The 12817-nt window shown below is 40.8% G+C and overlaps 1 protein-coding gene across 1 annotated transcript in view; it reads left to right on the plus strand.

The window, feature by feature from the left end:
* LOC119773719 (CD81 antigen-like) overlaps nucleotides 1-12304 on the plus strand; it is a 37253-nt gene extending 24949 nt beyond the window's left edge. The window contains exons 3-8 of the mRNA XM_038270839.1: nucleotides 4570-4667; nucleotides 4755-4829; nucleotides 6574-6693; nucleotides 6775-6873; nucleotides 9064-9147; nucleotides 10849-12304. Of these exons, the coding sequence (XP_038126767.1) occupies nucleotides 4570-4667; nucleotides 4755-4829; nucleotides 6574-6693; nucleotides 6775-6873; nucleotides 9064-9147; nucleotides 10849-10911 (539 nt within the window). The 3' untranslated portion in view covers nucleotides 10912-12304. The remainder of the gene's footprint in view (nucleotides 1-4569; nucleotides 4668-4754; nucleotides 4830-6573; nucleotides 6694-6774; nucleotides 6874-9063; nucleotides 9148-10848) is intronic.
* Nucleotides 12305-12817: the final 513 nt, after the last annotated feature.

Consider the following 12817-nt stretch of genomic DNA (forward strand, 5'->3'; position numbering starts at 1 on the left):
TGATGTGCTGTTAAACCCTTAAAGGCTTCACGCCCTCTTAAACCTGTATCCTGTCAGCTGACTTTAAAATAAAGGCCACCGGTGCCAAAATGAAAAGATAAATAATAGAAATGATTCCTAGACACAATGACAGGAGGAGCATTTCCTTTCTGATGGTTCTGCCAGGTTATTTATGACTAGTCAGAAAAAAGGAAACCATGATGAAACGAGTGACCCTCTGTTTCCTGAAAAATATCTGAACAAAGCTTTTACCAAGCTAACACTCATAATGACTGCATTCAGTGAGAAAAAAGGCCCAGAAGTATTCAAACATACATGAGCCTCAGGTGCTGCCAGGCGGGACCGGAGGGTGAAGGGTTAAAGTTTATCTCTGTGCTGGAGGACACATGACTGCAAACAGCTGATGCTTGATGCAAACACTTTGAGAGGGTAGTTAAAAATACACACTTAGGTATGCGAGTAAAGTGGTAAATGTCCTTCAGGAATGCTCATTTTCACAGTTTTCACAGAGTGTGAAGTGACACGGCCGGCTTGTTCGACCAGATAAGGAGCCGCAGTCACATGGAAAGGGAAACGGTTCCAAGGAAAGCCGCAATTGTTTTGCTACACGAAAGGTGGAGGAATTCATTTAAACATTAAGAGATACCTGATAGAATTAAATATACTTTTTACATTTCTCATATTGCAACATTAAATTGTTGCTGTTTAGTATTTTGGGTCCCTTTTAGATTATATTACTACTTTAAAATGATGAAAATGACTAAAACTGCATTGTCCTGCTTAAAAATATTAGTGGAATATTTTCCCTAAAACAGAGCGAAATGTAAAAAAATTCAGATTATATTTAATCACCGTCAGTCATCCCCCTGTTTAACACACAATTCAATTCAGTTTATTTCTATAGCTCCAATTCACAACATGTCATCTCAAGGCACTTTACAGTTCAACCACATCATCCAGTCAGACTGATTCAAAGTTTTCTATCTAAGGAAAACCAGCTGATTGCATCGACTCATTGACTCAAAGGCAATCCCTCACACTAAGCATGCTTGTAGCGACAGTGGAGAGGAAAAACTCCCTTTAACAGGAAGAAACCTCCAGCAGAACCAGGCTCAGTTTGAGCGGCCATCTGCTGAGGCCGACTGGGGTTCAAGGAGACAGAAGCAGAGATAGAAAAGGCAACTCTTAACCAGCTCAACAGGCAGCTTCGTCCAGGAAACACACAGCCAGGCAGACGAGCTCCGAGCCAGCTCCCATGTCAGGAGGATAAAAGAGAGCACATCCAGCCAGTCACAGTCAGAGAAACAGGCCTACAGTGAAAAACAGGCCAAGCTCCAACATTTATAAAAAAGGGTTTTGATGGCAGCAGCACAGCTGATATTTCTCTCCAGGATTGTGTCGCAGCCAAAAGGGAACAGTAGAGGCGAAGCATTATGAGAAAAAGCAGAGAGAGCAAAACATTAGAAACGGAAGTAACAAATTCAGCAGAGTGGAAGAATAGAGATAAAATGAAGAAGAATGATGAAAAGGGGTCCCTATGTCCTCCAGCAGTCTAAACCTATAGCAGCATAACTATAGAGATAGCTCAGGATAACCTGAGCCACTCTAACTATAAGCTTTATCAAAAAGGAAAGTTTTAAGCCTAGCCTTAAAAGTAGACAGGGTGTCTGCCTCACGGACTAAAACTGGTAGTTGGTTCCACAGGAGAGGAGCCTGATAACTAAAAGATCTGCCTCCCATTCTACTTTTAGAAATTCTAGGAACCACTAGTAAACCTGCAGACTGAGAGTGAAGTGTTCCGTAAGGAACATAACAGACATGTGAAACAAACGGTACCAAAACAAAAAGGAAAGGAAACAACCTTTTAGCTGTGAAAATATACATTAGAGTGGAAAGCAGAGTAATAATGAACCGAGTACATTTTGTTTTCCCAAGCAGTCGGAACGTTGAGGTTTATTTCCTCTCGTCAGGCTTTTGTTTTACTCTGTTGCCGTGAGAAGGCAGACCTGCAGACAGATGTGGATCCTCTCTTTTTAAACATCTAAGGAGCCCATTTCAGAAGAAAATCGGAAAATTACAAATTATTCAAAAGTATCTTTTGAATCTTAAATCTAATGTAGCTTCAGCCAGAGATGATCATTTGTTCTCCTAATGCAGAGGGTGTGATAAATAGCTCCACCCGAAGAGCATAATGGAGGAGAATCTGAGGAAGAGCATTTAAACGGACGGATGTTTTAAGAGCCCAGGCCTGAATGAGAAGCAAATTACAGCCAAACGATGGCTGAATGCCAAATGAAGGCAGTACGCACCGCAGCAGTAGAAGAGATGGACGGAGCACTTGCAAACTTATCGACTTCTCAATCACGTGCACTTGTCCAGCTCAGTGAGTAAGGAGGATGTGGGAGATGGGATGTAAGTGTGGCACCAGTTAGTGGTCAAGAATTCAATTATATCAGAGCTGACAGGCAGGAGTAATGGTGCAGGAGAGGCGCTGCCCTCCCACCGTCAGACGGAGGGAGTGGCGCGGCTAAAAATGGCGCTGAGCTCGTAGGACAGACGGCAGATTCATTCATTGGTTATTTTATCAGCAAAACATTAAACATTACGGACATGAAAACTGGAAAATATAGTTAAAACCAAAAAATAATTATCGTTTGGCCTGGTTTATGCCTCATGTGATGAATTAGCGTGAGAAGAAATCCGGGACAAATCACACCGTCTATAGCCCTGGCAGCTGGTGTTCTGTCAGACCAGCATACCAATAGTCATTACGCATATGTAAAATGTAAGATTTACGGTTATCCCTTAAGTTTTGTACGAAAAATATACTTTGATCTACCTCAACGGGCGTGTATCGATTTAGTTATGAACAAAAAAAACTATTTAAGGTCAAATCGCCATACGCTTCAAAAAACACCAAAAAGTAAGTCATTCAATCGGTTTTTGACTAAAGTATGACCGAGTATTAGGGCCAGGCTAGAGATTTTTTTTATTTTTTATTTTGAGAATAAAGTTGTAAAATAACGAGAATAAAGTCATCATACAGCAACCCGTTTCAGAAAGAAAGCTTCGAGCTCTGACCAGCAGATGATGGCCAACCAGCTCCACCAATCAGCAACCTGAGTCCACTTTGACATCCTGCCCAATTTAAATGCTGGTGCTAAAAGATTTCCTTATATGTCAAACCTGAGCCAAAGTATAACTTCACATGATGCTCCACATCCCTCATTTTAGGGAAGACAGCGTTTCTTGTAAGAATTGTCATTAAATACAACTTGTTTCTCGTAATTTTACGACTTTATTCTCTTACTGTTACGACTTTATTCTCATAATAATACGACTTTATTCTTGTAATTTTGTTACTTTATTCTCATAATAATACAAATGTATTCTCGTGATTTTATGACAACATTCTTGTAAAGTTACGACTTTATAATTTTACACCTTTATTCTCAAAATTGAAGAATAAAAATCTCTAGCCTGGCCCTAATACTCCGTCGCACTAAAGGGATACACGCCTGTTGAGTTAGTTTAAAGCTTATTTTTTGTACAAAACTAATGGGATAAACTAAAGTGATAAACGGACATGGACTATGAATATGCTCATCTGACAGAACACCGGTCCTCTAGGAAGAGTCTTTGGCTCCATTACTGGTATTATTAACTACTCCATTTAAGTAAAGATTGTAGTAGGCAGGAATAATAATGAAATCATTTAATAAAATGATGAGCTTCTTTAGCACGATTTAAATAAACATCTTTATCTTAAAAGCTTTGTTAAAGTTAAATTTACAGATTTTGATCTAAGTCTAGTTTGATCGTATTTATAAATTTAGTTTTAGAAAACCTAAAGGAAGAACTTAATTTTGGACACTAGCAAATGTTCCCTGTTTGGTGGAAAGATACAGGGAACAGCCCATGGGCTCCAAGTTATGGCCCCCAGAGGACCTTCAGCCTGATAAAGTTTGGACACCTCTATGCTATGACATAACAGAACGTCCTCTTTGTTCCTCAGACGGATTAGAAAAAGGTTGCTGTGAAACAACAAAGGTTCTGTTCCGTTAGTCAGACTGATCCTCCATCTTTCCTTTTCTCATTAAACGTCTCCTGCTGTGCGACACAAAGCGCCTATAAATGTCTCAGCTGGGATAAAAACTGCAGATATGTGGAGAGAAAAGCTGAATAATTTTTTTAGGTGTAATGAGGTTAAAAGTGTCTGCAGCATTTAAAGGAAGGAGTCACCACCTGAATACCAAGCAGAGGTCCTTCTTTCCATTCTGCTCGTCGTTCTGATCCTCTGAGTCGAATAAATTCAGCCCAGATCAGAACAAAGACGGGAAAGTCAGCAGCGAGGCTCTGAGGGGGAAAAAACTGGAATCCAGAGCATTTTTCAGAGCCTCATAAACCAAACGACGCCGCCGTATGGACATGGATGACTCACCTTTTCCCACTGAAAAACACCTCCACTTCTCCCCCTGCAGGGTATCAGCTGTTACTGCAGTGGAGCTGCTTTTGTGTTGAACTGAGCTTCACGTCTAAGTGTTTGCATCTGTCTGTCTGTCTGTCCAGCTGTCCACATTCTGATCGCAGTCGGCGCCGTGATGATGGTGGTCGGCTTCCTCGGCTGCTACGGCGCCATCCAGGAGTCCCAGTGTTTGCTGGGAACGGTGAGTTTCAGCTTCACTCTGTGGGTGAAGGGGAGTGGAAGGTGAATTTCCTCTAAGTGTCTCTTCTCTCGTTTTCCTCTGCTGCAGTTCTTCGTCTGCCTGGTCATCCTGTTCGCCTGTGAGGTTGCCGGTGGAATCTGGGGATACATGAACAGAGAAGCTGTAAGTGGAAGACCAAAAGTATTCACACCCACAGAGCAGCAGATTAGTGTTTTATTAGGAGTTAATCAGGGTTCCCCATCAGGGCTCACAGTGCTTCCCTCATATATACATGCATTAAATACAAAGGTAAATGACATTAAAACACAGTGGAGGTTTCAAACCACATTCACCAGGGTGGGGCCCAGTGGCGGCTGGTGGAATTTTCTCCAAGGGGGCGCTATAAATTCAAAGTAGACGTATATAGAAAACCAATCAAACGAATACTAAGTTATCACACCAGTATATTTATATGAATGCCAACAACAAAAAACATTATAAGAACTAAACTTAATTTCATGTACAGGTTTTCTTTTCATTTGTGAAGGCAAATATGGGTTTTGCATGGTCCAATATTGCATCACAAACTGAAAGAAATAATGTACCATGTTCAACTTTTAACGAGAGTCAATGGGTAAACTTTGGGCAGAAATATGTCACCAATTCGACGTAAAATTGGAATGACGCTTTACTCCTCATTAAAGATTAAATATTTATCTTGCAAATCTAAAAAATATATATAAATATATTTCTAAATATTTTAAATTGTAATTTAAAATTAAATTATATAAAGAGTAAATATTTTCTTGTATGTATTAATCAGGGTGATTGGGTTGGTGGGTTTTGCTGTTTTAATTGAAAATAAACATTTCTGGTTTAAAACAGTTAATTAAAGACCATTTACCTTGAAAGAAAAAACTATTATAACAACTGGCTGTCATGTAGAGATCTACTTTAAGTGAAAGATGATGTGTTGCATGACCGCATGATGTCACTCACATCTGCGGGTGATTGTGACCTCATTGGCCGATCGTTTGATGACCAGTGCGGCTTGGGAAAAATAATAATTTCCACTCAGTATTCGAATATAATAGAAAATGTGCTTAATGTATCAGCAGTATTTAAATTAGTTTAATTTAAAGTATAAAGGTGGAAAAGATGAGCGATAATTAGGAAACGGGCAGAATCAGGCAGGTGAGTGAAATCAACAACTAAGGTGAAGCTATCAGGGCAGATCATCACAGCTGCATGTCAGAAGCAATGTTTTCCTCAGTACTTGATCTGATCAGGACAGTTCCTCTGTCAGGATATACAGCTATCATCTTCATTCTGCACATGGCAAAGATTTGAGAATGGAATGAGAATGTCCTTGATCTAAGAGCGAAGGGTAATGTCTCCTTGTTTATAAACATCTATGATGTAATTGTTAGGTTAAAAAATGTAGGTTCATAAAAGAGAAACCGAGTCCACACAGAAGAGGGATTTTTTTTAGCGGCTTCTGCAGAAGGAGAGAGCTACATTCAGCTACGTCTGCTCTCTGACGGGCTCCATATCAGTAATGATATGGCAGACTGGAGTTGTATAAAACGCTTCTTTAACTGTGATCTTGGGCCACTTCAATAAGAAGCAAACCCGGTTTTAAGCGCGACCTTCATTTTCTGTTGACATGTCCCATGGTTACTTAATACTAGGGCTGAAACAATTATTTGGATTAATTTTGATTAATCAATTATTAAAACTAATTTAGTAATCTATTAATCGCTATGAAAAAATGTTTTCTCCTATTTTAAATGTAAATGTTCTTATTTCAATGGCAAAGTGTCTCACTTCCCTCCTCAATTTAATAAGAAAACGACATATTTAGATTTCAATTTTTTTTGTGCAGTTTTCATGTTATTCAGGAACAACCTTTCTGATTCCTTTCCAGGTTTCTAAGGAAATAAGGGACTTCTATGACAGCGTCTATGACGAGGCCACCACTAAAACCTTTGACACTGAAAACAAAAAGGCTCCTGTTTCACAAGTGCTGAAGGTCTTCCATGAGACGGTAGGATCTACTGTCAAGTTGCTGCTTTGGACGTCCGGCGATGGGGAAACCTTTTAACTGTGTGAAGCTTTTATGTTTCAGCTCCAGTGCTGCGGTAAGGACAAGACCACCTCGTTCTTCTCCGTGATAACATCTAAAGTCGGCTTTCAGGACGTCTGTAAATCCGAATGGATGGGAGTTGTAAGTGATGTTTCCCTATTCAGCACTTCCTTTTTCTAGCTTGGTGAAAAGCAGCAATTCTGTAGGAGTTCTAGAAAGAAATCCAGTGTTATGCTACGTTCAGACCACAAGCGGCAGAAGCAGCGAAAACGCACGTGCTGCTTCATTTTTTATGCTTGTACTAGTTTAGTTCTGACGCCCGGCAAAAAGTAGGTCTGATGTGCGTTGGGCAGAGCTACCTTATCCTTAGCTATATTGCTGTGATCAGTGGGTGAGAAGTAGTTTAAATATGTTTTTAAGTGAGAAAGTCCACCTGAAAACTTTCATCCAGATTACGATCCTGCCTTCAAATATTATTTTATTGTCGGAGCCACTCGGACCCCTGTACACCGGCAGTGCGCTGTCACTGGAAATCTCCTTGAACCCCAGTCGGCCTCACCAGATGGCCGCTCACACTGAGTCTGGTTCTGCTGGAGGTTTCTTCCTGTTAAAGGGAGTTTTTCCTCTCCACTGTCGCTACAAGCATGCTTAGTGTGAGGGATTGCCTTTGTGTCAATGAGTCGATGCAATCAACTGGTTTTCCTAAAGCCCGGCGTACACTGTGCAATTTTTTTGAGTCGTTGCAGGCACCAGCTGCTCACACTGTATGAGTAACCGCAGGGTTTAGTCTCGGCTCACCATGTTTGGCCCGACGCTCTGATAACTAATAACAACGTCGGACTCAGCTCCGCGGTGAGATGGAGCTGCTCTGTAGCTCTCTATCCCGAAGCCAAACCAGTAGAAGAGGAATATTAATCTCATTATGGTGACCCGCGCTGCCTTGGCAATTTGCAATTTTGTGTTGAGGGTCCTAGAAAGACAGGGAGACGTATTTGGAAAAAGGACGTGGCTGAGCAGGCGTGGCTGCTGCAGTCTGTCAATTTTGCAGACGGAGCTGCATTTCACTCATTGCTTCCCTGCCATGCTGCTGTGTTTACATCTGAGAGGAAGAAGAAAAAGAAGAATCCTTTTGTGCGCCCTGAGCGATTTGCCCACGACGGTCAAACATGTTTGGTTTTCTCCCGAAAATGGCAGAGTGTACGCCGGGCTTTAGATAGAAAACTTTGAATCAATCTGACTGTATGATCTGAGGAACTGTAAAGTGCCTTGAGATCAAATGTGTTGTGAATTGGCGCTATAGAAATAAACTGAATTGAATTGAAAAGTAGCATCTGGCCCAGTAGCCTCTTCGCGGTTTTCTGCTACTGTTAGCGGTGGCTGGTTTTCCACATACATAATCCAAACTGAGGGGTATCAGAATAATAAAATTGAACATACTTTGCCGACAGGTTTCAACATTTGAAGTTAACTTAGACGTTAATAAACTGTTTCAGAGGAGTGATCATAGCTCTCTGCATCAGCAGTGCTGTGTCTGTCTCCCTGTCAGCTCCCAGATCAGCTTCTCTGATTGGTTGATGTGGCGCATCCAGCAGCAAAAGTTAAATTTTTCCAACTCCAGCAGCTGCTGCTTTTGAAGTGTGTCACGCACGTCAGTTTCTCAGAAGCTTATGACGCGCTGCTCCTGCTGCTCAGATGCGCTGCAGGACCTTTTGCTGCGCCTTGATGTGCGTCAACCATTGACTTTGCATGTAAACCAGCTGCTTCTGCTGCTTGCAGTCTGAACTTAGCATTAAGGAAGAACCTGTTAAAGTGGTGTAAGAGAGAACATTGGTGGCCCTGAAGATGCCTGTGAAGAATGATGGTGGATCTGATCCCAGTTTGACTCCATGGAGAAAGGATAACAGTTGTAGTCGTATTTGTTGGCCTGGCTGAATAGGCGACGTCTTCTGCTCTGGAGTTGCGATAAAAGCAGGAAGGAATCAACTCAATTGCAGCACTGTCAGTTTTTGAAAGCTGAAATCTGGGTCCACCCCTTCTGTTTAAGGTTGGTTTGTCTTTCTTAACACAGATGGCTTCCTTCACGCCCCTCTGTGTCAAAAATAGATGGTTTGAGAAGAGGCTGCAGTGTGAACATAGCCTCAGTCATCCAGGTCATAGTCATTCCAAAAAGTTAAAGTGAAAAAAAACTGGAGGATCGCTCCGCCCTTTTCTCTCTATCCCTGCCTTGTAACTCTTAACGAGAAACCATGTTTTACTGCCTTTAATAACATTTAAAGAGGCTAATTTAGGCTGAGTCTAATTCTAACTTCTGTTACTTGTTTTCTTTTGCAGAGCTGCCACCAAAAAATTAATGAACTCTTCTCGGAAAAGATTTACCTGGTGGGAATCGTTGCGCTGGTGGTTGCTGTCATTATGGTAAGAGCATGAAGACGGACGCAGAGCAGAACTCGCATTTTTCAGTTACTGAAAGCCTTAAAAAATAAAACAGAGTTCATCTACTGGAGACATAGATGGCATCATCTTCAGACAACATTATTACTATTTTTTATTTTTTCAATAGTGACACTTAAAACCTTTGCAAAACAGTTGAAACCTGCTGCTGCTTTTAGATGCAACCTGTTCAATGTCTTGATGATTTAAAGTCCTGCTCAAAGCTACCCGGGCATCTTTGGTTCCCTTTGAAACTTAACCCTTTATAGGGCAAGTTCCCATTTTTGATCCCAAGTATAACCCTTACAAATGGAGCCCCCCCCCCTTTCCCTTACTGAGGTCTAGAAGAACAAGATCTATATCCAGCCATTCAGCAAAGGTACTGCTACATGGCTGTAAAACCCTTACACAATATTCTAATTTTGTGACACACAGAAGTTTGGATTTTCATTTGTTGCCACTTCAAATCATCAAAATTAAATTAAATAAACATTTGAATGCATCAGTCTGTGTGCAATGAATAAATATAATGTATTAAGCCGTGCTTACACTGTACGATTATTATTTTTTTTTTTGTGAGCTGTGAAGTTTTAAAGTCTGCGGTTTCGTCATACAGTTTGAGCTGTAGCTGCCTGCAACGATTGCAAACATCGTACAGTGTATAGTGCCCAGCTTTAGGGGAGAATCAATCCTCTGTGGACTCAGTGTTAGAAGTTATCTTAAACTAAATTTAGCAGGAAGGAACTGAAAGGACATTGCTTTAACCTTAATATAACCTTAATATCCAACTCATTTCGGGAAATTCTCGCCTGTTTTGCTTACCCAAATGGAAAAGAAAATAACCAAATTTTAAGCCAAAATTACGTGTGATACGTTATTTGAAAGCCAACACCCTTTAGTTTCTGAATATTGACATGAAAATTGGGTGAGTAGAACACAGACCAAGCTGCATCAAGCCCAAGCTGTGTCAGTTATTTCTATAGCACCAATTTACAACACAAGGTACTGTACAGTTCACCAGATCATCCAGTCAAACTGATTCAAAGTTTTCTATCTACGGAAAACCAGTTGATTGCATCGAGTCATTGACTTGAATGCAATCCCTCACACTAAGCATGCTTGTAGTGACAGTGGAGAGGAAAAACTCCCTTTTAACAGGAAGAAACCTCCAGCAGAACCAGGCTCAGTGTGAGCTGCCATTTGCTGAGGCCGACTGGGGTTCAAGGAGACAGAAGCAGAGATACAGCAATAAGCAGAGATACAAAAGGCAACTGTAAAAAAATGTTTGCATTTCTCTGCATTTTCTGGTCCATGCTGCTTTTCCCCTGAAGTATTCGGGTAGGAATGATCATTTTTACCATAGTGTTTGTGTCCAACACTCTAGGGGGCAGTGTTGGACACAAACGAAGGAGCTTCCAACACCAAACTGCATGTAGAGGTAGAAAACGCAGATTCCAATATTTTTAAAGCTTCTTTGCAGCCAGAAAACTGCTTGTTTTTGCAGCCAAATGTGACACATGCAGGCATTTTTACTGCGTGTCTCTGTGGTGGTGGGGAGTACCAACATGGAGGACGGTGGCTTCACTTTTTTCAGGCAATCAGCAATCCAGTGAATAAATAGAGATCAGTGGGACCCACGCTTCCCTGCTTGTCTCTTAACATTCTCCTGTTTGTCTCACCCTGCAGATCTTTGAGATGATCTTCAGCATGGTGTTGTGCTGCGGGATCCGCAACAGCCCCGTGTATTAGAGCGACTGAGGGGGCGGAGCCATGACCACAGGGGTCCCAGCCGCTTTCATCTTTTTCTTATTACATAAAATGTATCACCTATAATGCTTGCTGGATTAGTGAGCTCTTTAAAACGCTGCCCTTAAAAACAAACATCATTACACTGTTTTTACGTTTATTTTTTTATTCACACATGCTGTCTTCTGTACACGGTCAGCCCTAACCTTGGAGGATTTGTAGTTTTATTTTTTTTTATTACTCCGTGGTTACAATCACCGGTCGAGGTGCTGTAGATCTTTAAAGATTTGTGTTTGTCTCGGTTTTTACTTCTATCCTGCCTCTGAACTTGCTCATACATTCTGTTTGATGGGTTGATTTGACTGTTCTCTGTATAAACTGTATATAAAAATATGTTAACCGTGCTTTATGTCTGCCTGAGCATGGATATTGTATTACACGAGGCCTCTGTGCAGTAGTTTCTCTTTACTAACCTCTGCTCGATTGTCTTGCTTCAGGCTGAATCGGTGTTTCTTCCTGACACTACAGGCCTTATGCACACAGTATAACAGATTTAGACACGTTGATTCACATCCATGTTAACAGGCTTCTCCTGCATGAATCCAGTTAATCTAAAAAAAGCTGCTGGGAACACTGCTGTTTCCAACTATTTGCTCATCTATAAAAAAAAAAAAAGAAAAGTTTCTTTTTGCACTTAATCGCCTAAAACGATGGACCTTTTCTCTCCTTACAAGCTGCCGTAGTGAGTTTAAAACACTCCTTTCATACTGATCATCACAACTAACATGGTAGTTATTAGTATGACTTTCTGACTAATATTTCTCTGTTTTTAAAAACTTCACATGCGGGGAAATTGCTGCAGGATTTGTCTTTCCTGACATTGTTCTGCTGTCCGCCATCCCTGGACTAACCCGTTCTAGCCAAGTATATCAGACGCGTCGGAGAGACGCATCCGTTCGCTCTCACCTCTCTAACCTCCATGTAGTGTCTAGCTGTGGTCAGCCTATATACGCCTTGCCTTGTTTATCAGAACCGGTGGGAATCTGTGATACAGCTCTAATGTATCCTTATAGAGAAGGTTGTAGAGAGCAATGTATGCCTTTTTCTCTTTGTATTGGAATATCTTTGTGTGGTACGTTAAACAAGTCTGGTGAGGGGGAGGGAGGGGGATTCAGTGGCAGGGTTAGACTTTCTCTCCCAGATTGTTTTAAGACACTAAAGTGAAAAAAAATGTCTATACGAGTCTTAATGAGGATATTCAGTGTTCCTCCAGTTTATTTCAATTTCTGTTTGGCGAAGTATCTTCTTACACACTGCCACCAGCCTCCACCTCTTTCACACTCCTAGACTTGGTTTCACCCAAATTTAAAGGGATTAAATGTATTTTCCAAATAAAGGATTGGTCTGGTCTTCATTTCCACATTTCAAAGCTGATCTAAAATTGAATTCAGATCCTCCAATGGACTGAATATTTTAGTGCCTCAAATAAGATCATTTAATATAATGCACTTTCAAAGGTTTTTTTTTACTTACCGGTATGTTAAACATAAATTGTCTTATTCCATTGGCACATTGTCTTACCTGCTCAAATAGAGGAAAAATTCACTTAAGGAAAAAAGGCTCAGGTTTTCCAGATTGATTTTATTTCCACAGTCTCATGGTCTGAGGATACACAATAAAAATGAATCTGTAACATGTTCAAATCTATTTATTTATTATAAACTCATTAAACATTTAATTGTCTATTTTAATGTACTTATAAAATACCTGTTCATGTCAGGAAATCCTGGAAGGTTTTACTCTGCATTGCTTCATTCCCACACTGATGGCGGTCAGTTAAGAGCATCCACCGCTGCTCTGGGGCACACTGACGACCATCAGTAGGCAATGAGGGTTAAGGACAGAACAA

Source organism: Cyprinodon tularosa, unplaced genomic scaffold (assembly GCF_016077235.1).
Source record: "Cyprinodon tularosa strain WSP-4 unplaced genomic scaffold, ASM1607723v1 ctg78, whole genome shotgun sequence".
NCBI classification, from domain to species: domain Eukaryota; kingdom Metazoa; phylum Chordata; class Actinopteri; order Cyprinodontiformes; family Cyprinodontidae; genus Cyprinodon; species Cyprinodon tularosa.